The 25,109-nt window shown below is 57.0% G+C and overlaps 1 protein-coding gene across 1 annotated transcript in view; it reads left to right on the forward strand.

Annotated features, from left to right (window-relative positions):
- The first annotated feature begins 906 nt into the window (after positions 1-906).
- ATP2C2 (ATPase secretory pathway Ca2+ transporting 2) overlaps positions 907-25,109 on the forward strand; it is a 65,043-nt gene continuing 40,840 nt past the window's right edge. Inside the window, exons 1-3 of the mRNA XM_075995827.1 lie at positions 907-1,109; positions 20,952-21,062; positions 23,611-23,727. Of these exons, the coding sequence (XP_075851942.1) occupies positions 1,011-1,109; positions 20,952-21,062; positions 23,611-23,727 (327 nt within the window). The 5' untranslated portion in view covers positions 907-1,010. The remainder of the gene's footprint in view (positions 1,110-20,951; positions 21,063-23,610; positions 23,728-25,109) is intronic.

Raw genomic sequence — 25,109 nt, forward strand, 5'->3', positions numbered from 1 at the left:
GAGTGGCCCGGCCTTCCCCAAAGCCACCCTGCTATGAGTGGCAGGTCTAGTTACAGGTTCTAGTCCCACCTGAGCCCAAAGAAAGCCCTCACACTCTTCAACTCGCCTGGACACTGTCTACACCACACATTCACTCACATACTTCTGGAGCCATTTGAGCCCAGTAGCGTCCCAATGCTGATGATGAGGATGATGCCCACGGACCCGATGCCAGGCCCTGCCCCAGCCCTTCTGGCACAACGCTGTCCCTTGAACCCTCTCGGTATCCCGATCCCGATGGAGGATGTGCTGTCATGGTGGCCATTCTACAGATCAGCAAACTGAGGCCCAGAACATGTAAGAAACCTGCCCGCCCCCCCGACTAGCAAGCGCAGGAGCCCATTCTGAGATTGCCCGGGTCCACCCAGCGGCCAAAGGCAGCGTGGTCCTCAAAGTCTCCTGCCCCAGGACTCACTCCCAGGCCCTGGAGGTGGGGTCTTAAGTTTCCCCTCCTCCTCAATGGCAGAGGAGGCAACTGAGGCTCAGAGAGGCCGCGTGACAGGCGCAGCTCGGTCTGCCTGCCCCTGGCGGGTTGGTGTTGACCACCCTGGGCGCTTCCAGACCCAAAGACTCTGGGTGGGGTGGGGAGAAGTCTGGGAATCCCGATGTTAAAATCCATAAAACTGCCTGGGTCCCTTTGCGCCTCTACCTCCCCTTCCAGGTGAGTCTTACGTTCCGGCAGGGTCTGGGAAACCGCCCATGCTCTGAGGCCACGGGGCTGCCGCGGTCCCCAATAGCCCCGGGGTCCCAGGCGGGCGCGCGGGGCGGGGCCAGGTGCGCAGAGCGCCGCCCTGTGCGCAGCCCCGCCCCGGGGGCGTGGCCTCACCTGCGGCGCGCAGGTAGGCAGCTGCCAGGTAACCCGCGTCCGGCCCAGGAGGCTTGGGCGCGCGCAGCCGGCCCGGGCCTCGCTGGGGACGGAGGGACGCAGGCAGGGCGGCCGCCGGCCCGACGGGAGCCTGGGCCCGCTCGCCATGGTGGAGCGACGCTTCTCCAAGTTCCTGCAGAAACTCGCCCTCTCGGGCGCCGGCCGCCAGTACCAGGCGCTGGGGAAGGACGACGAGGAAGCCTTGGTGAGTCTGGCGGCGGGCGCGGGGCGTGCGACCCGACCCAGCCCGACCGCCCCACCCGCGCCCCGTGCGCGCCGCGACCCGCCCTCCTCCCCCGCCCGGCTCTCCCCGTCCGCTCCAGGCGGGGAGCTGGCCGCCGGCCCTCGCGCCGGGCCCATTTCGCAGGTGAGAAACTGAGGCCGAGAGGCGCACACAGCTTGAGAAGGAGGGACCTCGCCAGGAGGACTCTAGCTAACCTAGACTTCTCTGACTCCAGGGAATTTAAATTTCTAGGTCTCCAGACCCAGGCAGTTTTATGGACTTTTTAAAACCTACTTACATTGGGAGAAAAAATGTAGATTGATGTTAAAAAAAAAAAAAAAAAGCAAAAAGCACGGTTGCACAAATGTTTTAGCGATAACAGGTGAAGTCAAGGTTAAGAGCAGAGGGGCCTCCCAGCCTCCCTTCTGCATGGGCAGCAACCACGGAGTTGGGTGTTGACTTTGCAACCTCAGGAGGCTCCGGGATGAGCCAGTAGGATTCTAGGGCCTGGGGGGTTTATCGGGGGACACACGGACAAAGCTGTCAAAGCCCTTCGTGTCCCTCTGATTCCTGGAAGCCAGGGTTGACAGTCACCCAGCAACTTTCTCTTTAGCTTTGTCAACAGAGCCCCTTGCACAACTTAAGGTCAGGGAGCATTGAATTCTGCAAAAGCATCTCTGTGTGCCAGAGGGCCCGTGCAGTTTGGTTTTTGTCTCTCTATTAAGCTTAATCAGTCATTCAAAAATAAAACTTCCGAAATAGTCCCCCCCCCCCGGGCTTGTTCGTGAGAAATATGACCTAGCCATGACCTTTTGGCCAGCGAAGGGAAACTTCAAAACCTCATGGAAAAAAATAAAATCAGCTGAAAAACACTTAAGATACAAAATCTTCCTCCCAAAGAATGCCGATCATCGAGACATTTCGGTTGTGCAATTCTTTAATAGTTAAGCATTTAAAAAGTAGTGTTTTATTTTGTCAGCACCAGTGTTGATGTGAGAATTCTTATGTTAGGCTGGTGGACCGAAGGACCGTGCATATCTAGCAGGTTTTGAATAATCTCTATTTTTCTGAAGCAACAAGTGTTAACATTGATAGGATCTAGAGTTGAATCGCTGAGGTCCATTCTCCACTTACGTGCTGTGCGGTACGTCCTGTTACAGGAGTTTGAAGTTAGTTGGCCAACAGGGTTTGCCTTGCCTACAATACTGTGCCTATTGTTTTCTTTTGATTTTTTTTTTTTTTTTTGCATCAGACTGGGTATTTTTCAAACACTCCTGATGTACAGTTGGTTCCAATCAGGTTTTATAGGATGTGCAGGTGTGCACAGATGCAGGTCTGCAGGTATTCAGGGCTGCAGGTGCAGGGGTGCAGAGGTGCAGGGGTGCAGTAACCCAAGTAGAGACGCTGGGGAGAGTTTGATCTCTGAGCCGGGTGGACTTCATTCCTCCAAAGCTGCTCAGAAGGGCCCCCAAAGGTCCCACGGGCCTTCCACCCTGTCTGTAGGCGTGCTCGCCCACCTGGTTGCAGACCGGGTGCTCCTGGGAGCACCCCGAGGATGCATGGTGTGGGGTGTGGCCGCAGTGGCGGGGAGGCCGGTGATGCCAGCAGCCAGGAGACCAGCTGAGAACCAAGGTGTGCTGTCTCCAAGGTGGCCTTGTGCAAACCCAGGAAATGACAATAAAGATAAGTGGGAAGCAGAGGAGGGAGGGGGCGAGGCTGGGCGACGCACCTGTTTCCTGCCAGCTCTGCTCACTCCCGCGGGCCTGCTCTGCCTCCATGCCCGCACCCTCTGACGCGAGCTGCTTCTCTCCCAAGAAAGTTTGGAGAGTGAGCGGTGTTTGTTCAGGTGATCAGGTCTACAGTAGCCGGAACTCTCTTTTACTGTTTGCCATGCCCTGGACACCTGTGGTGGCCTCTCTAAGTGCCCCCCCCTCCCAGCCGCTTTGCACGTCACCCCAGGTATAATAATTATGACTGAGACCTTGCCGTGTCTTCTCCCGGCCTCTGACCTCCCAGGTGCGTGTTATTGCCATCCTGTGAGGCAGGAGGACGTGGACGCTCACAGGTGGGGCCACTTGCACTCGGCGCGTGTGTACCGGTGGCCGGTTTCGCCAGGCCAGGGGATACAAGCAAATGCAAAGCACAGTTCAGCGGACAGACCAGGAGAAGCTTCGTTTGCGAGCCAGTGGTCTCGGTGCGGTGGAGGATAAACGTGCAGAGTGACCGGACAGAGCAGGGGGAGGCGGGGAGGACCCCAGGTTAGAAGCAAGCGCGGGAGGCTGGGTTTTCGCACAGGGCTCTGGAGGGGGCGTGTTCTGGCCGCATTCCCAGTGGAATGAAAGGTGCTCTCGAGCCCCTTTTGAGGTAGTCCCTGGAAGAAAGCTTCCCTCCGCCGACCTGAACATTAAGGTGAGAAGAGCATTCGGTGAGAAATTCCTGTTTCCCAGATGACTCAGCGCCTCCTTTGGGGCAGCGTCTCTTTGCCCCGGGGCTCCCGCCTCCTACCCGAGGCGGGCACAGCTCCGGCCTGCGCAGCCTTCCGGGGCGGCCAGCGGGGTCGTCCCTGCTGGGCTCTCCGGAGCGAGGCCGGGGTCCCGGCAGGCACGTGCAGCCATTCAACTCGGATGCTCGCAGCAGCTGCCGTGAGCCAGGCGGGGGCTGCCACCAGGGCCGGGGTGCACCCTGCCATCAGGTGTCCCGGCCTGGCGAGCATCGGCGGGTACCTCATGACTAGTGTGTAGGATCCGAGAGAACACAGACGTGGTGTTCAGGATCAACAGGAGGGGCCCAGGTTAGGCGAGTGCGGGATGAAGGGGAGGGGCTGGCGGAGAGTTCTAGAGAAAAGGGAGGGAGGTGCAGGGGTTGGTGGTGGGAGGTGAGGCTGCAGAGGTGACCCCCACGCCGGAGCCTTGTCAGAGAGGACGGCGTGGGCTTTGTCCCTAGAGCAACGGGGTATTATTGAAAGGTTTTAAGTCGGGACATGAGAGTCATTCATTCCTTCACAGATGAGCCAACCCTTAGAAATATGGGAAACAAAACAGACACAGTCCGATTTGTATTTTTAAGAGATCATGCTCAAGTTACAGGCAGAGAATGTACGAGAAGGAATTCTGAGGCTTGGCCGTGTACACAAACCATTAATATTTCTCAGAATTTAGCAATATAGGAGCATCTTAAACACATGTATTGCAACAACCCAGTGCTGTCTTAAACGATTTATACTAGTGACTTCCATAACTTATAAAAGCATAAAACTTGCAATCAACACAGCTCTGCGCTTATCACTAACCGTAAAATCAAGTGTATAACAAAATTACAAAGCGCGAATATGGCAACCTTATGTCGATATGACCGGTGATGTTCTATGAAAACTCAGTGATGTTGAAGGGTTAGATCACCTATCTATTGCTGTGTAACAAATTACTTCAAAACGTGGCTTAAAATGACAAATATTTGTTACCTCCCAGTTTCTGTAGGTCAGAAATCGGGGTTTGGCTTAGCCGGGTGCTCCCGGCTCGGGGTCTCTCACGGAGCTGCATTCGGGCTGCTGGCCGGGCCGTGGTCTCATCTGAAGGTTCACAGGGTGGGAAGGGGACAGGGTCCACTTCCACGCTCGTTCTTGGGGTTGTTTGCAGACCCTTGTTCTGTGGGTCTCTCCACAGCGGGGTTTCTCAAGGGTGAATAGCCTGAGAAAAACTCCCTAAAAACCTCCATAATGCTGGAAACCACAGCTTCTGGCCTTTGAATAGCCTAGTCTCAGAATTGGGACTTCATGACTCCCGCCATGTTCCTTTCATGCGAAGCGAGTCCAGCCCCCACTTGAAGGGAAGGGGTTGCGTAAGCGCTCGGACGGTGGGCGGAATTGGTGACTGCCTTCGACGCTGCCTGCCAGGGTGGTGCAAAGAAATATCCCCTTAAATGGGATAATCCATGTAAACAGTCCCCGAGCCACACCTTGACCGTGTCACCTGCCCGGCAGTTACATATTTTTGTCAGTGTTCTCGTTTGCCTTGAGTTCCCTTTCCATTCCCACCCTTTGAATCTTCATCTTGACAGCGCTGTGCTGAAAATGTCTGTAGTGCAAAGTGACATTGGCGCGTGCACACATGTCGCAAGTTTGTTTGGGATAATCAGTCTCAGACTCGAGCACAGTGGCCGGCGGGCAGCCTGCGGACGCTGGTTTTAAAGGCTGCCGTCTGACAACCGCAGAACTGGCTTGTCCGCCTGAAGGCGAGGTTCAGAGTGCCAGCGCTGGGCACCGTCGGAAGGGGACTTCTTCACCGCGTGTGTATCCGTGTTTGTGAGCACACCCAGTGCTCGCCGACGGCGGCAGTCGCTGCGTGCGGGGACTGGGACCGTGTGAGCCCGCTGCCCGCGGCGTGGCCATGCTTTTCAGCGTTGAGGTGTCTTGAGGTTAATCACTCACAAAGTTAGCAAGTTCCCAGAAAACTTGGGGGCGCTCGGGGGGTGCGTGAAGGTGGCATCGGATTCTAGAGGAGACCGGAGGAGTAGTTTCTGGTGTGTTCGACGGTCACTGCTTGGCAGTTTCCGCGTTAGGCGTGGGCCCTGGGGGCTGACGGGGTGGCGGGGGGTCATACGCCCCCCAGGCTCACAGCCGAGTGTGGGTCGGGTGTCCCTCCTACATCAGAGGCCGCCCGAGGACCACAGGCGGCTCCTGCTGCTTCCGGGGGGAGACAGCCGGCTGCTGCTTCTCTCCAACGGACAAAGAGATAAAAGTTGCAGGAGACCTGAGAGTTTGAGTTCTCTGCCCCCCCCACCGAGCGGTCTGTCAGAAAGGACAGAAAGGGAGTTAGCAGACAGCTTATGCGGGGACTCCAAAAATCGCAGGAAGTATTTCGATGAACCTGTCAAACGCAGGAGTGGAGGGGACGGTGGTTGGGTGGTATTTGGTTCGAGGGTCGGCGCGGGCACCCGCAAAAAGGACTCGTCTAGTGTCAGATATGATGGAAACAAATATTTTAAAACAGGGAGTGACATGTTCAAAATATACATATTTTTTTTTTAATGAGCAACCTAAATGCCCTGGGTAGAGGTTTGTTTGAACATGGTATAGATTAGCTCTGTGACAGAGTCCCAGGCAGATGCTGGAGGTGACACTGTAGAATGTAGAATGACACAGAGGACGGCTGTGATTTTTTCTTTTCTTTTTTTTGGGACAGTCTCACTCTGTGGCCCAGGCTAGAGTGAGTGCTGTGGCATCAGCCTCGCTCACAGCAACCTCAAACTCCTGAGCTCAAGCGATCCTCCTGCCTCAGCCTCCCGAGTAGCTGGGACTACAGGCATGCGCCACCATGCCTGGCTCATTTTTTCTATATATATTAGTTGGCCAATTAATTTCTTTCTATTTATAGTAGAGACAGGATCTCACTCTTGCTCAGGCTGGTTTCGAACTCCTGATCTTGAGCAATCCTCCCACCTCGGCCTCCCAGAGTGCTAGGATGACAGGTATGAGCCACCGCGCCCAGCCTGTGATTTTATTTTATTTATTTATTTATTTTTTACTTAAGTTTGCGAGATCTGAAAGCCTGTGATTTTAATCTGACATTTTTATTATGAAAGATGTCAAGCATACCGAAAAGTCGAAGGGCTAGAAAGCCGTGTGCTGCACCGGGATTCGATCCTTTGGCCACATCTGCTCTGTGTGCTGCATCATGTACGTGGAAACAAGTGGATGGCATCTCTTTTGAAAAAAACAACTTTTACAGGGCGCAGAGTCTAAAATCTGGAACTAGATTTTAGACTTCGCAGTCTCCTGCAGTTTTTCCAAATGTCCAGCAAAAAGCGTGGGTTAATTCTGTCACCAGAAGAAAGAATTATGTGAAAAGTAAAGAGGAAGTTTGGAGAAAGCAGAAGTCCGGGCCACCTTTGTCGGCTGGCCGGGTGCGGCTGGCCCGTCAGGCCAGACCCCAGATTCCTAGTGGGGGTGCAGGAGCGCTTGCCCACCTGCCCACCCACCACCTGGGGGCGCCAGTGGGAGACGGGGGGAGGGGACGGGGATCCGCACGCAGCCGTTTTGGGGGGCACCAGCCTCTTTGTGGCTTCCCGACACAGAGATTGGCAGTTTGGGTCGGCACACTGGGGACTTCCATAGGCAGTGTGGGAGTGGCCCAGGGGTCGGAGGAAGGCAGGTGGCGGCAGGTGAGGGGAGGCGGGGCTGGCTGCATAATTCCTGGGGCCCCGTGCAAAAAGAAAACGTGGGCGTCTTGCGCAGAAAACCGGGAAAACACTTTTTACTGTTTTGCTCGCTCTCCCCCCACCTGTCCTGGGGTTTATTTGCCCTGTGATGCTGCTGTCCCTCGCACGTGGGCGTGGCCTCCCTGTGCAGGGGACCCTCCCAGGCCGCACCCCCCAGGGAGAAGGTGGCCATGGCTGATGGGTGGAGGAGGGGCGATGGTGGGAGGTGGGGCCACTCTCCTTTGCTGTCTTCCTCCCTGTGTCCTCACATGGTCGTCTCCCTGTCTCTTCTACTCACTTCTTCCTTTTTTTTTTTTTTTAAGAGACAGGGTCTCACTCTGTCACCCAGGCTGGAGATCCCAGCTCACTGTAACCTCAACTCTTAGGCTCCAGGGATCCTCCCACCTCAGCCTCCCAAGTATCTGGGACTATAGGAGTGCGCCACCACGCCTGGCTGATTTTTATTTTTTTAGAGATGGGGTCTTGCTATGTTGCCCAGGCTGGTCTCAAACTCCTGGCCTCAAGTGATTCTCCCACCTCAGCCTCCCAGAGTGCTGGGATTACAGGCGTGAGCCGGCCGCCAGGCGGGGCCTAATCTCTTCTCATTAGGACACCAGTCGTGTTGGGTTGAGTCACACCCTAATGACATCATTAAACCTTAATCGCCTCTTTAGAGGACTTGTCTCCAGATACAGCCACACTCTGAAGCCCCGGTGGTTGGGACCTCAGCACACACGGATCTGGGTGTGGGGCACGGCTCAGCCACACGTTACATTGTAGAAAGTATCTCGAGGGGTGCTTTTTTCTCTTCGGGGCGTTAAGGGCCACAATGAGGAAAAATACATCATTTCCGGCTGAGTTTGGGGTTCAGCCCCTCCGCAGCGGTGTATCGACTCCGCGGTCTGCCCCAGGTCCCCGGGGTGGGGTGGGGGGGGAGGCGAAAGGACTTCTCGTCTAGCTGGGCCACCGTCCCAGCGACGTCCTGCGACCTGGGGAGGGAACGGGGCCCAGGGCAGCACGTGTCGCCTGGCCCAGCTTGAGACCCGAGCGCAGGCAGAGGGCGCGCACTCAGGACTCTCGACTCCGGGGACCCCGGGGAGGAGAAATCCCACCGCGCAGCTCGCCCCGTTTCCAGCCACGCTCCGTGTTGACCGGGTCTGGGGGCTTTACCCCCATGCGCCGCGTCTCGGGGGCTCCCTGTCTCCGGGCCCCGGCCAGACCGAATCCGGGGGCCCCGCAGGTGTAGGGGCAGAGCGTTGGCCCAGAGACCACGCCCGACCGGGAGCTCGCGGCGCGGGCTCAGGCTGGGGCGGTTTTGTGTGCACTTAGGCCTACCGCCTGCCTGCGCGTTCACACGCCCTGGGTGCAAGTGGGGTGTGGGGCGCACTCCCGCCCGTTCTGTCTAGAGCCCGTTCTGTCTAGAGCCCGGCTGTCGTCCAAGTGTGGTCCGGGGACCAGCAAGGTGGGCGCCCTGGCAGCTTGCTAGAGATGCAGGATCACGGGTTCCGCCCCGGCCCGCTGAGTCAGAGACCCGGTGGGGCCCGGCAGTCCCAGTTCCCACAGGCCCTCCAGGGGGTCCCGCTGCTCACTCCGGTCTGAGAACCGCCGCTCTGAGCGGCGAGCTTCTCCATCTGCCTGAGGTCATCCCCCGGTTGGCCGGACCCTCTGGCAGTTGCTGGAGACACAAGCATGAGCACCGCGCCCAGGCCACCGAGTGGAGCTCATGGTCTGGTGCGGGAAAGGCAGATGCTTGTCAAGTCATTACACTGGTGCGTGAGTCATTGCAAATTGAGACAGGCCCGTGAAGGAAAGCAGAGCCAGTGAGAAAGGAGTTAGGCACAGCCCGGGCACGGGGAGGGGTGACAAGGCAACTGTTGCAATCCAGGTGTGGTCTGGGAAGACTTCCTGGAGGAGATGACAGGCACCTGGAGAACTGAGACTTGCACTTGGGCCACACATGCTCCCGTATTTATTATTTTTAATTTTTACATCAGCCACATTCACACCTGCCCTGGGGCCCGCAGCCTGGCCTGCGGTGCATCTCTGGGAAGACACGCTGGCTTCCCTCCTTTGATCGGGAGGTGCCCTTTCCCGGGGCAACCCCGTAAGCGGCTGGTCTGCAGCTCGCCTTACCTGCAGCTGCCTCCGCGCACCCCCCCCAGGCCGCCCGTGGAAATTTGAGCGACAGTTTTGCCTTCGCTTGTTATTAGATTCTGTCACTATCAGTTGCTGTTTGTCTCGGGTGAACCAGGAACTGTGTGTATTTTTCTTCTTTCCCCTTTCTCCTTCCTCCTCTTCCCTGGTAAACTTAAATTTCTCATAAACCACAAATAAAAATTGGCATAGTTTAAAATTCCTCCTTCACCCGGATCCCCGCTTTTGATCCCGTTTTCCTTCTTGGTGGGGGGGATAGGGGCAAGAGCAGGAGGGGGGCACCGTTCGCTTCTCAATCAGTTTGCAGCAACCAGATTACTGTTTGCTGGGCTGTTCCTGGCCTGTTTCCTGCGCTGTTCTAGAGAGCCCGTGGGGCGGTGGCTAAGAGAAGAGCCCTCACAGGACACCCAGGCTGCCTGGGGGCACGTTCCGGGTCTGCCACCTGCCAGCCGTAAGACCACGGGCAAATTCCTTCATTTTTTTCCTGCCTCTGTTTTCCCTTCTGTACAATGGGGTGGTAACTGTCTGCACATCAGAGGCCTGTTGGGAGCTGGAATGACTCAGCGATTCAATGTGGATGGAGCATTTAGGGCAGCACCTGGTCACAGTAGTGATAATTATGTGATTATTAATTATGAGTAATTATTATTATACAGTTGCATACCTGTCTTTTTTCCTACACGGGGTCGTAATGTGCACAGTCTTCTGAGCCCGTCCCCGTGTCCCTGGTATGTTCATAGATGGGGCCTGTTCTTTAAGGGCAGTGTAGGCGTTTGTGCCTAACCCGCTTCCCGCCGAGGGACGTTTAGTCGGTTTCCTTTTCAGTGTTTAGAACAATGTTATAATGAACATCTGTGGATACACCACATTATTTTTTACTTTTTAATTTTTATTTATTTATTTATTTTGAGACAGAGTCTCACTCTGTTGCCCAGGCTAGAGTGAGTGCCGTGGCGTCAGCCCAGCTAACAGCAACCTCAGACTCCTGGGCTCAAGCGATCCTCCTGCCTCAGCCTCCCGAGTAGCTGGGACTGCAGGCATGCGCCACCATGCCCGGCTCATTTTTTCTATATATTTTTAGTTGTCCAGCTAATTTCCTTCTATTTTTGGTAGAGACGGGGTCTCGCTCTTGCTCAGGCTGGTTTTGAACTCCTGACCTCGAGCAATCCTCCCGCCTCGGCCTCCCAGAGTGCTAGGATTACAGGCGTGAGCCACCGCGCCCGGCCACACCACATTATTTTGAATCCTTACAAAATTCCCGGCAGAAACCTGAGGCTTGGAAAGTGAAGTGACTTGCCCAGGGCTGCTCGCCTGCCCGGAACGGGGACCTGGGCTGCCCGAGTGCTGAGCCCGAGTTCTGTGCGCCCCTGCCGCCGCTCTCCCGGCTGGCGTGACCGTGTCACATGCGTTCTTTGCAAATCACTGCCCTGCCCCGTTCAGGAATGGCCGTACTGGTCTCCTCCCCCATGACTCCCTTCCCGGCGCAGGCTCTCAGGGTGGGTCCCGGCCCGCAGCGTCCCCCAGGTTCCTCCTGGCGGAGGCCGACGTGTTCGGGCCACTGCCGATGCGGTCGGGGGCGGCCGCCGTGGCTTCCTCCCGAGGCAGGAGGGAAAGCTGCCGCTTCCCTGGACCACGCGGCCAGGCCACGAAGGCCGCCTCAGGGAGGGCGGGCAGGAGCCCGCAGGGGAGCCGGAGCTGGGGTGAGTGTGTGCTGCAGGGCGATTCTCTAGTGTCGCCTTCCTTCCTCAGTCACGGCGTTCTGCCCCCAGCACGGCTTCCTCGTCCCGCCCCTCCGTGGGCTTGGCCGTCGGCGTGTTCACGCCGGCACGCGTGGATCCGCGTTTGGTTTCTGTGTTGAGGTTGTTCCTGTCACTGTCCTGGTGCTCAGGCTGTCCCGGCTTTGGCCAACGGGAGCCTCTCCGGGGCGGCTTCTGCGTCCTGTTGACGTTTTCCCGTCGCCCCTTGGCGGGTCCCTGTGTTCTGGCATGACGAGAAACTGCAGCGTCACGCTGTGCCCGCCGCCCCTGGACCCGGCCGCTGCTCCCAGGCCCCTCGGCCACCCTCGTGGAAGGCCCGAGTTCCGGAGTCCAGATCTGGCACCGGGCGCCCGTTGTTCCCAGGGCGCGGGTGTGTCTACACTGTCGGACCTGCATTCGGTTTCCGTCTGCCTCTGTGTCTCCGTGCGTTCCCGCCCAGGGAAGGCCGCAGGCTCGGGCCAGCGCCGTGTGTCTCGTGGCCCCCTCCACCCCCGCCGGGAACGCAGGCCTCCATTGCCGCCGCGTGTTTCCTCATTGCGCGAGGCCCGTGCGTGCCCGTCTCCCCACCCCGCCAGCGCCCTGCCGGGCCCCAGTACCTCGGCCGCCACCCTGCGCGCTGTCTCCTCCTGGCCCCCCCTGAGCAAGTCACCCGCCCGCGTGTCTCACTGTGTCCTGACGCTAGGTCTTTGCTCTGTGGGGCCGCTGTGCTGCCAAACATGCATGTGCACATACGTGTGCACGCACACGCACACCGCCCAGACCCACTTCAGGGGCTGGAACGCGCCTCTGAAAGCCCTGCGGACCTGAGGCTGAAATTTAAGCACCCTCCTCCCAGCGTTGCTCGGTGTGCGGTATCGTTAGTCCCATTTCGCAGAGGAAGAAACTGAGACCCAGAAGGGTCAAGGGACCTGCCGAGGGTCACGCGGGGGGAGGTGGGGGGAGCCAGAAGTAGACCCCAGATCGGGCGGACTCGGGCCTGGGGAAGCTCCTTCTACCGCGTTGGCTGCATTTAGGGTCCCCCGCCCCCCACAACGCTAGGAAATACCGGGCAGGCCCTTCCGAGTTCCTCCCAGTGTCCTTCCCCCTCTCGTCCCCACACGTGTTCCGAAGCTCCCCTGCCACCTGCGATCACCTGCCGGGGTTGCCCAGAACCGCAGGCCCCTCCTGGCTCGCTCAGTTCCCCGAAGGGGCCGTCCCCTCCAGTCACGTCCTCTGTAGGCTCTGCTCCCCGCCTGGAGGCTTTTCCTCCCCTCCCCTCCCCTCCCCTCCCCTCTCCCCGTTCTGCTCTGGGAGAAGCCCCCATCCCCCGCCTCTGGGCTCTGTCCCAAGTCTTGCTCGGGACTCGTTTTTCCCGCTTCGAATCCACAATTCTCGCTTGCTCACAGTTCGGGAAGGTGCCAAGGGTGTCCGGTACGAGCTGCCCCGTCCCTGTCTTGCGGCCGCTGGGTCCCAACCTGAAGGGACCCGAGCCCCGTGCCTTGGCGGTGCGGTGCCAGGGGGTGCCGCGCACGCACGAGCAAGAACGCATTAGTTTTCTTTGTGTTACATGTAGGCTGGCTCGCAGCATCACGCATCCATTTTTTTCCTTCTCAACCTTTGGTTCATGGTGCCACCACCTGGGAAGAGTGTCCCCTATAGCGGAACACATGCACGCTTTGCAGTCATCGGTTCCGCTCTGGGTACACCCGGGGGCTCACGTGGGCCGGATGACTTGCGCGAGAATGGTCGTCTTGGTGCCGTTTGTAGTAGCCCACGCTGGGCACAGCCCACGTGCCGGCCACACGCTCATAGTCTTAAAAAAAAATGTGGGCTGGGGCAGTGGTTCACACCTGTAATCCCAGCACTCTGGGAGGCCGAGGCGGAGGATCACTTGAGCTCAGGAATTCGAGACCAGCCTGAGCAAGAAGCAAGATCCCACCTCTGCTAAAAATAAAAAATTTAGCCAGATGTCATGGCATGTGCCTGTAGTCCCAGCTACTCCAGAGGCCAAGGCAGGAGAATTGCTTGAGCCCAGGAGTTTGAGGTTGCTGTGAGCTATGAGGATACCACTGCACTCTAGCCTAGGTAACAGAGCAAGACTCTGTCTCAAGAAAATAAAGAATATGAGGGCACTGGGCAGGAGGGACACCAATGGTACCAGTCCAGGACCAAGAAAAAAATAAGATGACCACACTATCTCAAGAATACAAGTATGTAATAAAGCCAACATACTGTCCAGGCGCAGGGACTCACGCCTGTCATCCTAGCACTCTGGGAGCCTGAGTCAGGTGGGTTGCTCAAGGTCAGGAGTTCGAAACCATCCTGAGCAAGAGCGAGACCCCGTCTCTACTAAAAATAGAAATTAATTGGCCAACTAAAAATATATAGAAAAAATGAGCCAGGCATGGCGGCGCATGCCTGTAGTCCCAGCTACCTGGGAGGCTGAGGCAGGAGGATCGCTTGAGCATGAGTTGGAGGTTGCTGTGAACTAGGCTGACGCCATGGCTCTCTAGCCGGGGCAACAGAGTGAGACTCTGTCTCAAAAAAAAAGAAAAAAGGGGCACATCCGTGCAGTGGCACTCAGGATACACCCGGCGACAAAAGAGAAAGGACCGCAGTTATTCATGGAGAAACGCAAATGAATCTCACGGCCCTTTCTCCAAAGCAGCAGCCCCTCGAGAACAGGACCCCGTCGAGTCTGTCTTTGAGCAAGTCGTCCAGACGTCCTCACAGCAGTGCTAGATGCGTGTTAGAATCGCCCAGGGTAGGGGGTTCAGAAACCCTGAGGGCCGGGCCCCACGTCTCAGCTGACCTGGGCACAGGCCTTGGCACCTGGATTCTTATGGGAAACCAGTGGCAACTTTGGAATCTCAGAGTCCCCTGCAAACCTCGCCGAAACGCAGATCGCTGGCCCAGCCCTGGCGCCTCTGCTGTAGCAGGTCCAAGATGGGACCGGAGAATCTGCATTTGTAACCGGTTCCAGGTGGTGCCGCCGGCCTGAGGACCACTGGCCCATCCACAGATATGTGCCTTGGGGAAAGCCAACAGAGAACTCTTGGAGAAAAAGAAGGCGTTTGCCTAGAGTGGGGCTCCTCTGCCTGCGTGTCTGAAGTGCCACCTCCTCCATGCAGCCCTCCTGATTGCATTGTTTCTCCCCTGTCGCATTGGTCCTAATAATTGCATGGCCCCTCTATTATGAAATTCTCAAAGAGTTGGGGTTCTGCGGTTCACCGGGCCCCCAGCTTTCTCTCTGCTTCTTCTCTTCCTCTGAAACCCCCAGGCACTCTCCGCAGCCTAGCTAGGGCGCTTGGAGTCCCCAAATGAGCCATTTCCTTGGTCTTCTGGATGCCATCACGCCGTTCTTCCAGGGCCCAGAGGACCCCTCTCCATGGCCCCAGGGCCCTCATTGCAGCGCCTTTCCCAAGACTGTGTGCTCGAGGCTGCTGGCCGCCTTCCCGAGCCCCTGCAGTCCGACTCGGGGCCCCGTCTCCTTCAGAGTCAGGCGTGCCCGCAGGGGCCTGGCATTGCCAGGTGTACCCGGGATGCCCGGTCATATTCGAGTCTCAGGCAAACAGTAATCTTTTAGCGTCCACACGTCCCATGCGATGCGTGCTGGAAACTCACTCGCTGTCTCTCTGGAGTTGGACGGAGCGTCCCGAGTTGTGTTTGCTAAACCCGGCAGCCCCCTTGGGGTCCCCAGTGCCCTCTGGGCTCCTGAGGACGAGGCCCCTGCCGTCCCTGCACTGGCCGTCTCGGCCACCCCTCGGCTCATGTGCACCCCGCGTTTCCTGGCGCCCGGCGCACTCGGGGCCTCTCGGCTGTCCCTCCCTCCGTCCCGTGGCAGCCTTGTGGAGTCCCTGTTCAAACCTCCCCTTTCTAGAGGAGGAAACTGAGGCACGGGCTAGGTGTGGGACAAATTGATGTTGGAGACACACATGTCCGCGTAAGCCGTGGAACAGGGAGGAGATCACCAGGGTCTAGGTCGAGAAGCATTTGACGTGGTCGGATCCCAGGCCGGCCACCCGCAGGTGCCACGAGCCGGCTCTGCAGCGAGCTCACGGCCCGCTCGGCCCTCGTCTGTCAGCAAGGGCCACGTTCGCCCTGCGTGGTTCCCGTGGGAGCCTCCAGTGTGTTCGAGTTCAGCCCTGGGCCGTGTAGGCGCGATGAAACTGCTCTAAGTCCTTCCGGACTATTTCCCTGGGGCCGAGGACTGCCCCACTCACCATCGCCAGCTGGACACGCCGGCAGGGTCTGGTTGTCGCAGGCACCGGTGTTTGGGGCCACAGGGGAGGCACACAGACACACAGGGCCACGTGGCGCGCGATTGCGTTTGTACGAAGGGTGCAGGGCAGGTGACTCCGCAGAGACAGAATGCAGACGGGTCGTCGCCGGGGGCTGGGGGGGTAGGACATGGGGGTGACGGCTTCCCGGGTCTGGGATTTCTTTTTGGGGTGGAAAAGCGTCTCGGAATGAGTTAGGGGTGGTGGCTGCACGACATTGGGAAGGGACTAAGTGCACCGAATTGTCTACTCTAAAACAGTTGATTTTATGTTTGTGTGAATTCCACCTTAATATGAAAAACTAAAGAGAGAGAGGGAGAGAAGCTGGAGGCTGGAGGGGGCATGTGACCCTCATCGGGACGTGCCACTCTCTTCACAAAAGGGACACACTGCGATGGCAGGTGGACAGATGTCTGTAAGATAAAAACAAGCCCTGGCTCTCTGATCTGCAGTCCCACAGCCCTGGGGCAACTACCCTCATCTCCCCTCCCCTGCAGGTGCACAAACACCTGTCACGGGTCAAGGTCTGTCCCCCTAAAAACATACATGGAAGCCCTAGCCCCTGCTACCCGCACATGCAAGCCTGTTTGGAAACAGGGTCTTTAGAGACGCAGTCAAGTCAAAATGGGGCCAGGCTGGGTTAGAGCGGACCCTCGTCCAGGGACGGGGTCTTCATGGAAAGAGTGGACGGAAGACGCTTGGGGAGCGTGGTCACGTGCTGACATACCCGCGATCCGGGAGAGCCAGGGACTGTCGCCATGCACCAGAAAGCGGAGAGGCCACCGCGCAGCGGAGCCCGCCCGTGCCTGCGTTTCGGAGCTCTGGCTTCCAGAACTGTGAGCGGGGAAGTGTCTGTTGTTTGGGGCCCGCAGCTTGGGGTGCTTTGTTACAGCGCCGGGCGCTGTCGAGCAGCGCCCGGAAACTCACGCAGGCACGAAGACACTGTTGCCAGCTCCGTGTTACTTACTGTAACAAAGTATCACCAAATGGTGGCTTAAAACCACGGACACTTGTCATCTCCCAGTTCTGGAAGCTCCAAGTTCAAAGCCAAGGTGGCGCGGGGCCCTGCTGTCTTCGAGGCTCCGGGCCGGCGCGTTCTGTGCCTGTCTCGTAGCTCGCGGCCTTGCGGCGCTCCAGGTGTTCCTTGGGAGTGGCCACGTGGCCGCCGCCTCTGCCTGGGCCATCGCGTGGCCTCCCTACCTTCCCCCACATCGTCTTCCCCGTGTGCGTGTCTTTCTCGGTGACAAATTTCTCCCTTTTATAAGGACGCCACTCCCATAGCATGGGGCCCATCCTGATGGCTCATCTCAGCTTGATTCCTTCTGTAAGGACCCTGTTTCTAAATAATGTCACACTCTGGGGTCCCGGGGACTTCAGACTTCTGGAGGAGCGTGCGATTTAACTACATCAGCATTTTGTTCTTTTTCAAGGCTGAATAGTACTCCGCAGGGTGGGTGGAGCTCAGGCTGTTCATCCGTCACCCATCCGTGGGCATTCGGGAAGTTTCTGCCTTTTGGCTCTTGTGAGGTTTGTGCTGCTGTGCACGGTCTCGAACCTGTGTTAATCGAGGCCCTGCTTTCAGTTCCCTGGTTACGTACCTAGGAGAGTATGTGGCTTTTGCTCCCAGAGGGAGGCTGGAGGCCAGGTCTCCCCTCTTTGGGGTCCAAACTTTGCCCTGCAGTCATGGAGCACAGTGGGGGCTGAGTCTGCCCAGCCAAGCACCCCCCCTCCAGGGCCTTGTCTGCCCGGTGCCTGCTCCTGCCTCCTACCTGTATTAACCTTTTTTTAGAGACAGAATCTTTCTCTGTCTCCCAGGCTGGAGTGCAGAGGCATCATCATAGCTCACTACAACCAACCTCAAACCCCTGGGCTCCCCCATCCTCCTGCCTCAGCCTCCTGAGTAGCTATGCCTGTGGCTAATTTTATGTGTTATAGAGATGGGATCTCACTAAGCTGCCCCAGCTGGTCTTGAGCTCCTGGCCTCAAGCGATCCTCCCCTCTCGGCCTCCCAAAGTGCTGGGATCACAGGCATGAGCCACTGCGCATGGCCAGGGCTGGCCTTTTAGAAAAAAATCTTCAGAAAGCCCCAGGGACACACAGGTCCTCGCCCCTGTCACAGGGCTGGTGAGTGAGGGGACAGGGTTTGAGATCAAGATATGTGGGATTCTAGCCTCCGTGTTCCTTTTTCTGCAGTGTGTGGCTTCCTGCTCTTGAGTTGCTTACACATGGCTGGGCCACCCAAGGGATGCCACCTCCCCGTGCCATCAGTCCCCGCACTCCCAATCAAGTGCCGGAGACAGGGCTCAAGCCAGCATGTTCTGGGCGTGCACGGAGGGTCCAGCAGGACGTCAGGCCCTCGCCACGCATGAGCGCGCTTAGTTCTACCAAAGCATGGCGAGGTTGGCAGGGTCACCCCTGTGTACAGTGAGTCCACTGCCGTCACAGGTTGTCACTTGCTGAGATGCCCCACCAGCAAGCGGAGCGGGACTGGCTCTGGGGCAGTACTGACAATGAGGGTAAACTGAGGCATGTACCTGCAGCTGTTCCTCCCATGGAGCCACCTGGGCCTCTCAACCGGTGTCCTTGGCTTGGAGTCAGACACTCACTGAGCAGTCCCTACGCACCTGAGCCGGGTCCCCCCTCCCCAAGCTGTGGGTCGTGGCAGGCGCGGGCAGTCCGGTGATGACAGCTAGCTGGCAACTGTGTAATGCGGGTTAAGGAGCCCAGATGCGGCTCAGCGACCCGGTCTGGGGAGACATCAAGACAGAATGACCTTGGCCAGGCGTGGTGGCTCACGCCTGTAATCCTGGCACTGTGGGAGGCCGAGGCAGGAGGATCACTCAAGGTCAGGAGTTCGAAACCAATCTGAGCAAGAACAAGTCCCTGTCTCTACTAAAAATAGAAAGAAATTAATTGGACAAGTAAAAATATATAGAAAAAAAATGAGCCGGGCATGGTGGTGCATGCCTGTAGTTCCAGCTACTGGGGAGGCTGAGGCAGGAGGATGGCTTGAGCCCAGGAGTCTGAGGTTGCTGTGAGCTAGGCTGACGCCACGGCACTCTAGCCCGGGCAACAGAGTGAGACTCTGTCTCAAAAAACAAACAAGCAAACAAAAATCCAGAATATGACCTATCTGCCTTTGAATGAGGTTTCCTGTCCCCAGTGCTACTAGCATTTTGTTCCAGATGGTTCTCAGGGGCGTGGTGGGCAGAGCTGCTGTATGCATGGTGGGGGGCTCTGCAGCACCTCGGCCTCCACCCGCTAGACACCGGTAGCCCCCAGCCCCAGGTATGACAGTGAAAACATCACAGACGCTGCCCAGGTCTCCTGTGGGGAAATCCCCGCTGGTCGAGAACCCCTGTCTGAAGGGTGGCGTGGCGGCCACACAGGTGTGCCGTCGGGTCCCTGTACCCGGGAGAGTGACTGGGGACGTGGCTCCTGCCCTCGGAACCCACAACGTGTTTGTGCGGACAGATGGAGTGGGGGGCGGGCAACCCAGTGGCCCGTTCCTGGGGGACACAGGACGCCTCCAGTGGCAGTATTGTGTCTCATGGGCCCGGGAAGTGCGTAGATTTTTAGCTAATAATCTGCTGCCCCAAACTAAGCCAGGATTCTGGTAAGGAGGCCAGAGGCGTCGGGGAGGACAGTCGCGGGGTGGGGTCTGCCGTGGGCCCATGGGAGGTACTTGAGGTTTTATCCTGAGAGCAACTGCAGTCTATGCAGGCGTTTTCAAGCGTGGCGGGGGGTCTCGCGACTGGATTCACCTGCTTCTGGGTCACCTGAGGTGCTCTGTGGAAAGCGACTTGGGAGCAGTCACGGCAAGACCGAGACCCGCCAGGGGAGCAGGTGCGGGACCCCCGGGACTGCCCCCCCGCCCCGTGGCGAGGGAGAGGAGGGAGCACGTGTTTGGTGCAACGGAACCTGATCTCGAGGGTGGAAGAGAAAATCTGTCCTATTGTGTACGTGACCTGGACTTAAGGGAAGTTCGAAACGGGTGCATGAGGCTGCAACTGGTCCGTGTGACCGCTGCCGTGCGGCCTGGGCATCGGCGCGCGGGAGCGGCAGCCCGGGAGACGGAGGTGGCCCTGGCAGAGCTCCAGGCTTTGGGGAGATCACTGGAGTTGGGGAGGGCGCAGCGAGAGGGGAAAGAGGAATTTGCAGTCCCTATTCCAGCGAAAGGAAGAAGCTGGTCAGTACCTCTCCCCCTTCCCCCGTCCCAGTTCCCGCACACCTGCTGGGAAAGGAAAAGACGACTGTCCTGTCCTGGGTATCAGAATACTAGGAATGACTTTGCAAAAGCGTCCGGCGTCTTCCTGACTCTGGGGTGTGCTCTGTGTTAGCACAGCCTGCCAGAGCCTCCACGGGCTCCTCGTGGCCTCTTCCCAGGGGGAAGCGGGTCTCAGCACAGCACCCCGAGACTCCCAGCACTCGGCTGTGGCCCCCACCCTTTTCTTGGATCATTTAAAATGTCTCATAGGCCGGGCGTGGCGGCTCATGCCTGTCATCTCAGCACTCTGGGAGGCCGAGGCGGGCGGATCGCTCGAGGTCAGGAGTTTGAAACCAGCCTGAGCAAGAGCGAAACCCCTGTCTCTACTATAAATAGAAAGAAACTAATTGGCCAACTGATATATAGAGAAAAAATTAGCCGGGCATGGTGGCGCATGCCTGTAGTCCCAGCTACTCGGGAGGCTGAGACAGGAGGATCGCTCGAGCCCAGGAGTTTGAGGTTGCTGTGAGCTAGGCTGACGCCACGGCACTCACTCTAGCCCGGGCAACAGAGTGAGACTCTGTCTCAAAAAAAAAATAAATAAATAAAAATAAAATGTCTCATAGAACCAGGCTGCAATGCAACCCGTCATCAGCAGGAGGCGCTCTCTAAAACACGCTGTGTACGTGACTGGGCATCCCAGAAGTTCGAGTTTCAGGGTTCTCAGCACGTGCACTGTTGCCTTACTCCGTCACCTTGCGAGTTCCGGTTCCATTAAATGAGTTTGCTTACAAGCGAACGCATCAGTATCGGCCAATGGCTGTGAACAGCCCAAATGTCCGTCAACGGCAGAGGGACCCACCGAGTATGAAGTACGCACGCGGCGGGATGCCGAGCGAGGGGATCGCGAGCGCAGTGCTGCCGCGCGCAGCGTCTTGCCTGAACCTCACTGGCTGCCTGCGTCCAGTGAAAGAAACCGGGCGTGAAGGGAGCGTGGGTTGCACGTCGCCATCTCTGTGAAGCTGGAACCCCGGCCAACCTAGCCTCTGGTGCAGGGGTCGGCCAGCCTGCAGGCTGGCGGGGCACGGGGCGTGGGGGGCCAGCGACGTCGGGTGCTGGGTTCGCAGGCTGGCCGGGCAGGCTGCTGAGTGAGTGCCACACCGGGCGTGTTTCCTGCCTGCGCGTTTTGCTTGGAACATGCATCTGTGAAAGCAACCTCGATGTGCCTAACGGCGGCCTGCTCTTTCCCCAGATCGCCGAGCGGCACGAGCTCGAGGCCGTCGAGAAGGAGCGGGCGGTGGCGGCGCTGCCGCCCAGGGACGCGTGCGCGTGCCGCAAGGAGGATCTGGCCGAAGCGCTCTGCGTAAGATCCGAATTCCTGTCCTTGCCAACTGCTGAGAGAGTTCTAGATTGAAAAGAAGGCCACGGGGAGCCCCGAAGACGGCTTGGGAATGCTGCGTCCTTATACAGCTGCATCGCCAGTGCTGGGGAATACGCTGGACCGTTCTGATTTTCCAGGGAGAAAATCTGTGGTCGGCAGAGCTCACCCGAGTTAAGCCCTGGCGGGAAGACAGGCGGGCGTCCTTCTAGATAATTCCTTTCCCTTTTTTTTTAATTTTTTTTTTTTTTTTTGAGACAGAGTCTCGCTTTGTTGTCCAGGTTAGAATGAGTGCCGTGGCATCAGCCTCGCTCACAGCAACCTCCAACTCCTGGGCTCGAGCGATCCTCCTGCCTCAGCCTCCCGAGTAGCTGGGACTACAGGCATGCGCCACCATGCCCGGCTAATTTTATATATATATATATATATATATATTTTTTTTTTTTAAGTTGGCCAATTAACATTTCTATTTTTAGTGGAGACGGGGGTCTCGCTCTTGCTCAGGCTGGTCTCAAACTCCTGACCTCGAGCGATCCTCCCGCCTCGGCCTCCCAGAGTGCCAGGATGACAGGCGTGAGCCACCGCGCCCGGCCCGCGATTCCTTTCTCTCAACGCTCCCACGTGTCGGCAAACACAGGGAGGCGCAGAGCAGGTGCCACCCACACGGGTAGGACGCGGCCCTGCCCGGGGTTAGCCGGAGCATAGCCGTGGGGGATTCTTTAACTTTCTTTACCGAGGAAACCGAGCAAACACGCGCCCGGCGGGAGCAAACAAAAGTCCGTAGGCACAGGGCACATCCTCCGATTTCAAGGAAGTTGGAAGTCGAGGATTCATGCCCGTCTTTTATTGAAAATGATCCAGAAGTCTATTTAAATTCAAGGTCTATTTATTTTTATTTGGAGAAGGGGAGGGAATGTTTTTTTCCCTGCCTGAACATTTTTCTGACCGAGAAAATGAGCTAGATTCTTTTTCCCCTCTATTCAAAACAGTGTAGGAGTTAATTCAGCTTTCCCTGTCACCCCTCCCAGCAAGTGCAGCACCCTTGTTGTTGACCTTTTATAAACAAAGGCACCTTTGTTGTGACCAGAACAACAAAGTTTGCTTCCATTATCATTGGCTCAAATTATATCCTTAATGAATTTGTTTATGGAAAGAGCTTAGAATAGTGGCTGGCACAGCGCTATACTGTACATAGTGTATATGTACAATATAATAGTTTTAGCTACTATTGTTTCTTAGGACAGGACTTTATGCGTGTGTTTTTATTAAAAAAAAATTTTTTTTTTGGCCGGGTGTGGTGGCTCACGCCTGTCATCCTAGCGCTCTGAGTGGCTGGAGTTCAAAACCAGCCTGAGCAAGAGCGAGACCCCCGTCTCTACTAAAAATAGAAAGAAATTAATTGGCCAACTAAAAATATATAGAAAAAATTAGCCGGGCATGGTGGCGAATGCCTGTAGTCCCAGCTACTCGGGAGGCTGAGGCAGGAGGATCGCTTGAGCCCAGGAGTTGGAGGTTGCTGTGAGCTAGGCTGACGCCACGGCACTCTAGCCCGGGTGACAGAGTGAGACTCTGTCTCAAAAAAAAAAAAAAATTATTTTTGATTGTGGTAAGATAAACCACATAAAATTTACCATCTTGATCATTTTAGATGCACATTTTGGTGGTGTGCAGTACATTCACATTGTCATGCAACCATCAGCATTGCCCGTTTCCAGAATCCCTTTCATCTTACAAAACGGAACCTCTGTCCCATCAAATACTAACTTCCCGTTCCCCCTCCCCACCCTTGACATCCGTCATCCTACTTTCCGTCTCTCTGAAGTGGATTCCACGGGGGCCCGAGTACTAAGTGAGATCGCACAGGATTTGTCTTTTTGTGGTTGGCTTATTCCACTTCAACCTCAAGGTGTAACTTTCAGGCTCACCCGCATTATTGCCTGTACCAGAATTTCTGCATTTTTAAAGCGAAACAACGTTTGATTGTCTGTACCGCCTTCCATTTATTCATTCATCACTGACACTGGGGCTGCCTCCGCCACTTGGCTGTCGTGAGCAAGGCTGTCACGAACACGGGTGTGCAAACACCTCTTTTAAATTGGCTTTCACCACTTTTGGTCCTGTACCCCAACGTGGCACTGCCGGACCACAGGATAATTCCATCTGTAACTTTTGAGGAGCTGCCTGCTGTTTCCCACAGCAGGTGCACCGTCCTGCAGTCCCAAGGCCTATTTTTTTTTTTTTTTTAAGGAAAATACACGTTTCTGCGTTTCTGGAATTCCAAGCTGCAGTTCCACCTGTTGAAACTGGGGCCCAGGGCCATCTTTCCTGCTGTAAGGAAAGCACAGGGGTGGGGATCGAACGGTGCCTCTTCCTTCTGTCCCTGCACCCTCCGCGCCCCCTCACCCTTGCGTGCAAGCCCATGCTTCCAGTCTGGCCCGGAAGCAGCTGCATTCGAGAGTGGGAATCCGGGACTTGGGCTCCTCGGCCCTGGTTGGGCCCGTCCGTGAGCTGGTGCCTGGCTGTGTCCCCGCAGGTGGACCTGCACACGGGGCTGTCGGAGCTCGCGGTGACGCAGCGCAGGCTGGTGCACGGCTGGAATGAGTTTGTCGCCGACCACGCGGAACCTGTATGGAAGAAATACCTCGATCAGGTAGGACCACGGGTGCTGTGCTTTGCATCAGCAAGCGCAAGCCAGGGACGTTGGGGCAGCCGTGCGTCGTTGACATGCTGATCGGGGGTGTCCTTGGACAGCTCACTGCCCTTTCGGGCTGCTCTTAGCAGGCGGAGCGACCGTGAGTAGAAACTGACCACCCCGGCGGCCGCGATGGGGCATGGCAGCGGCCACATTCACAGAGGGCTCGCCAGGTGCCAGGCGCCGGGCTAAGTGAACAAATAAGCAAGCAAGCTTTCATCTGCCTGATCCTCCTGCTAATCCCGGTTTTGCAGATGAGGAGGGTGAAGTCCACAGAGGTGGAAAGATTTCCCCAGGGTGTGTAGGGCTACCAGGTTCAGTTAAAAACAAACAAACAAAAAAAAACCCACAAGATTCCCTTTCAAATTTGAATTTCAGATACATAAACAAGAGGTAATTTTAGTATATGTATGTAGCAAATATTGCAATGGACATCCTTGTACTAATTTTTTAAAAAATTGTTTGTTTCTCTGAAGTTCAAATTTACCTGGGCATCCTACAGTTCACCTGCAACCTGAGCCCACAGCCACGTAGCAGTGAGACGCAGCGCTGACGGGCGCATGCAGGGAGCTGGCTCCAGGCCCTGCCAGCCGCTGCCATCGGCGCTGGCGTGGTGCTGGGTGGGTGGCACGCAGGCGACATGCCCAGAAGGCATTGGGAAGAGGAAAGAAAACAATTGAAACAGACAGGGCTGCAAGTTCCAGTCTAGAAGTTGGCACCCCCGCCACCCTCCCAGGACTGGTTCAGAAAGGCCCAGAACTTTCCAGATACCTGAAAGCATTTAGGTTGCCTCAGTTGCCCCTGCCTGGCCCTTTGCACACCCAGGGCCCCCACCCCTCCCTGGCAGCCCCTCTCCAACTCTGGCCCCCGGGCTGCCCCAGCTTCCGCAGCCCTCCTGTCGGCTCTGCGTTTGAAGCTTCCTGGATTGGTTGATTCAGGGACCAATCACAGCCCTCCTTGCAGCACCTTTTCCTCCCTGTGCGGGGCTGAACGGTGTCCCCCCCCAAATGCATGTCCACCTGGAACCTCACAGTGTGACCTTACTTGAGAGTAAGGTCTTTGCAAATGAGATTGTTTAAGATGAGGTCTTGCTGGATTGCGGGGGGCCCTAAATCCCGTGCCCGGTGTCCTTAGAAGAAGCCCAGGCAGGTGCGTGTGTGCACAGACGCACACGTGCATACACACACGCACACGTGCATACACACGCACACGCATGTGCACACAGACGCACACACAAACATGCACAGACACGTGTGCGCACACATGTGCACAAACATGCACACACGCACACGTGCATACACACGCACACAAACATGCGCGCACACGCACACATGCATACA

This window comes from Microcebus murinus, chromosome 20 (assembly GCF_040939455.1).
Source record: "Microcebus murinus isolate Inina chromosome 20, M.murinus_Inina_mat1.0, whole genome shotgun sequence".
NCBI classification, from domain to species: Eukaryota; Metazoa; Chordata; class Mammalia; order Primates; family Cheirogaleidae; genus Microcebus; species Microcebus murinus.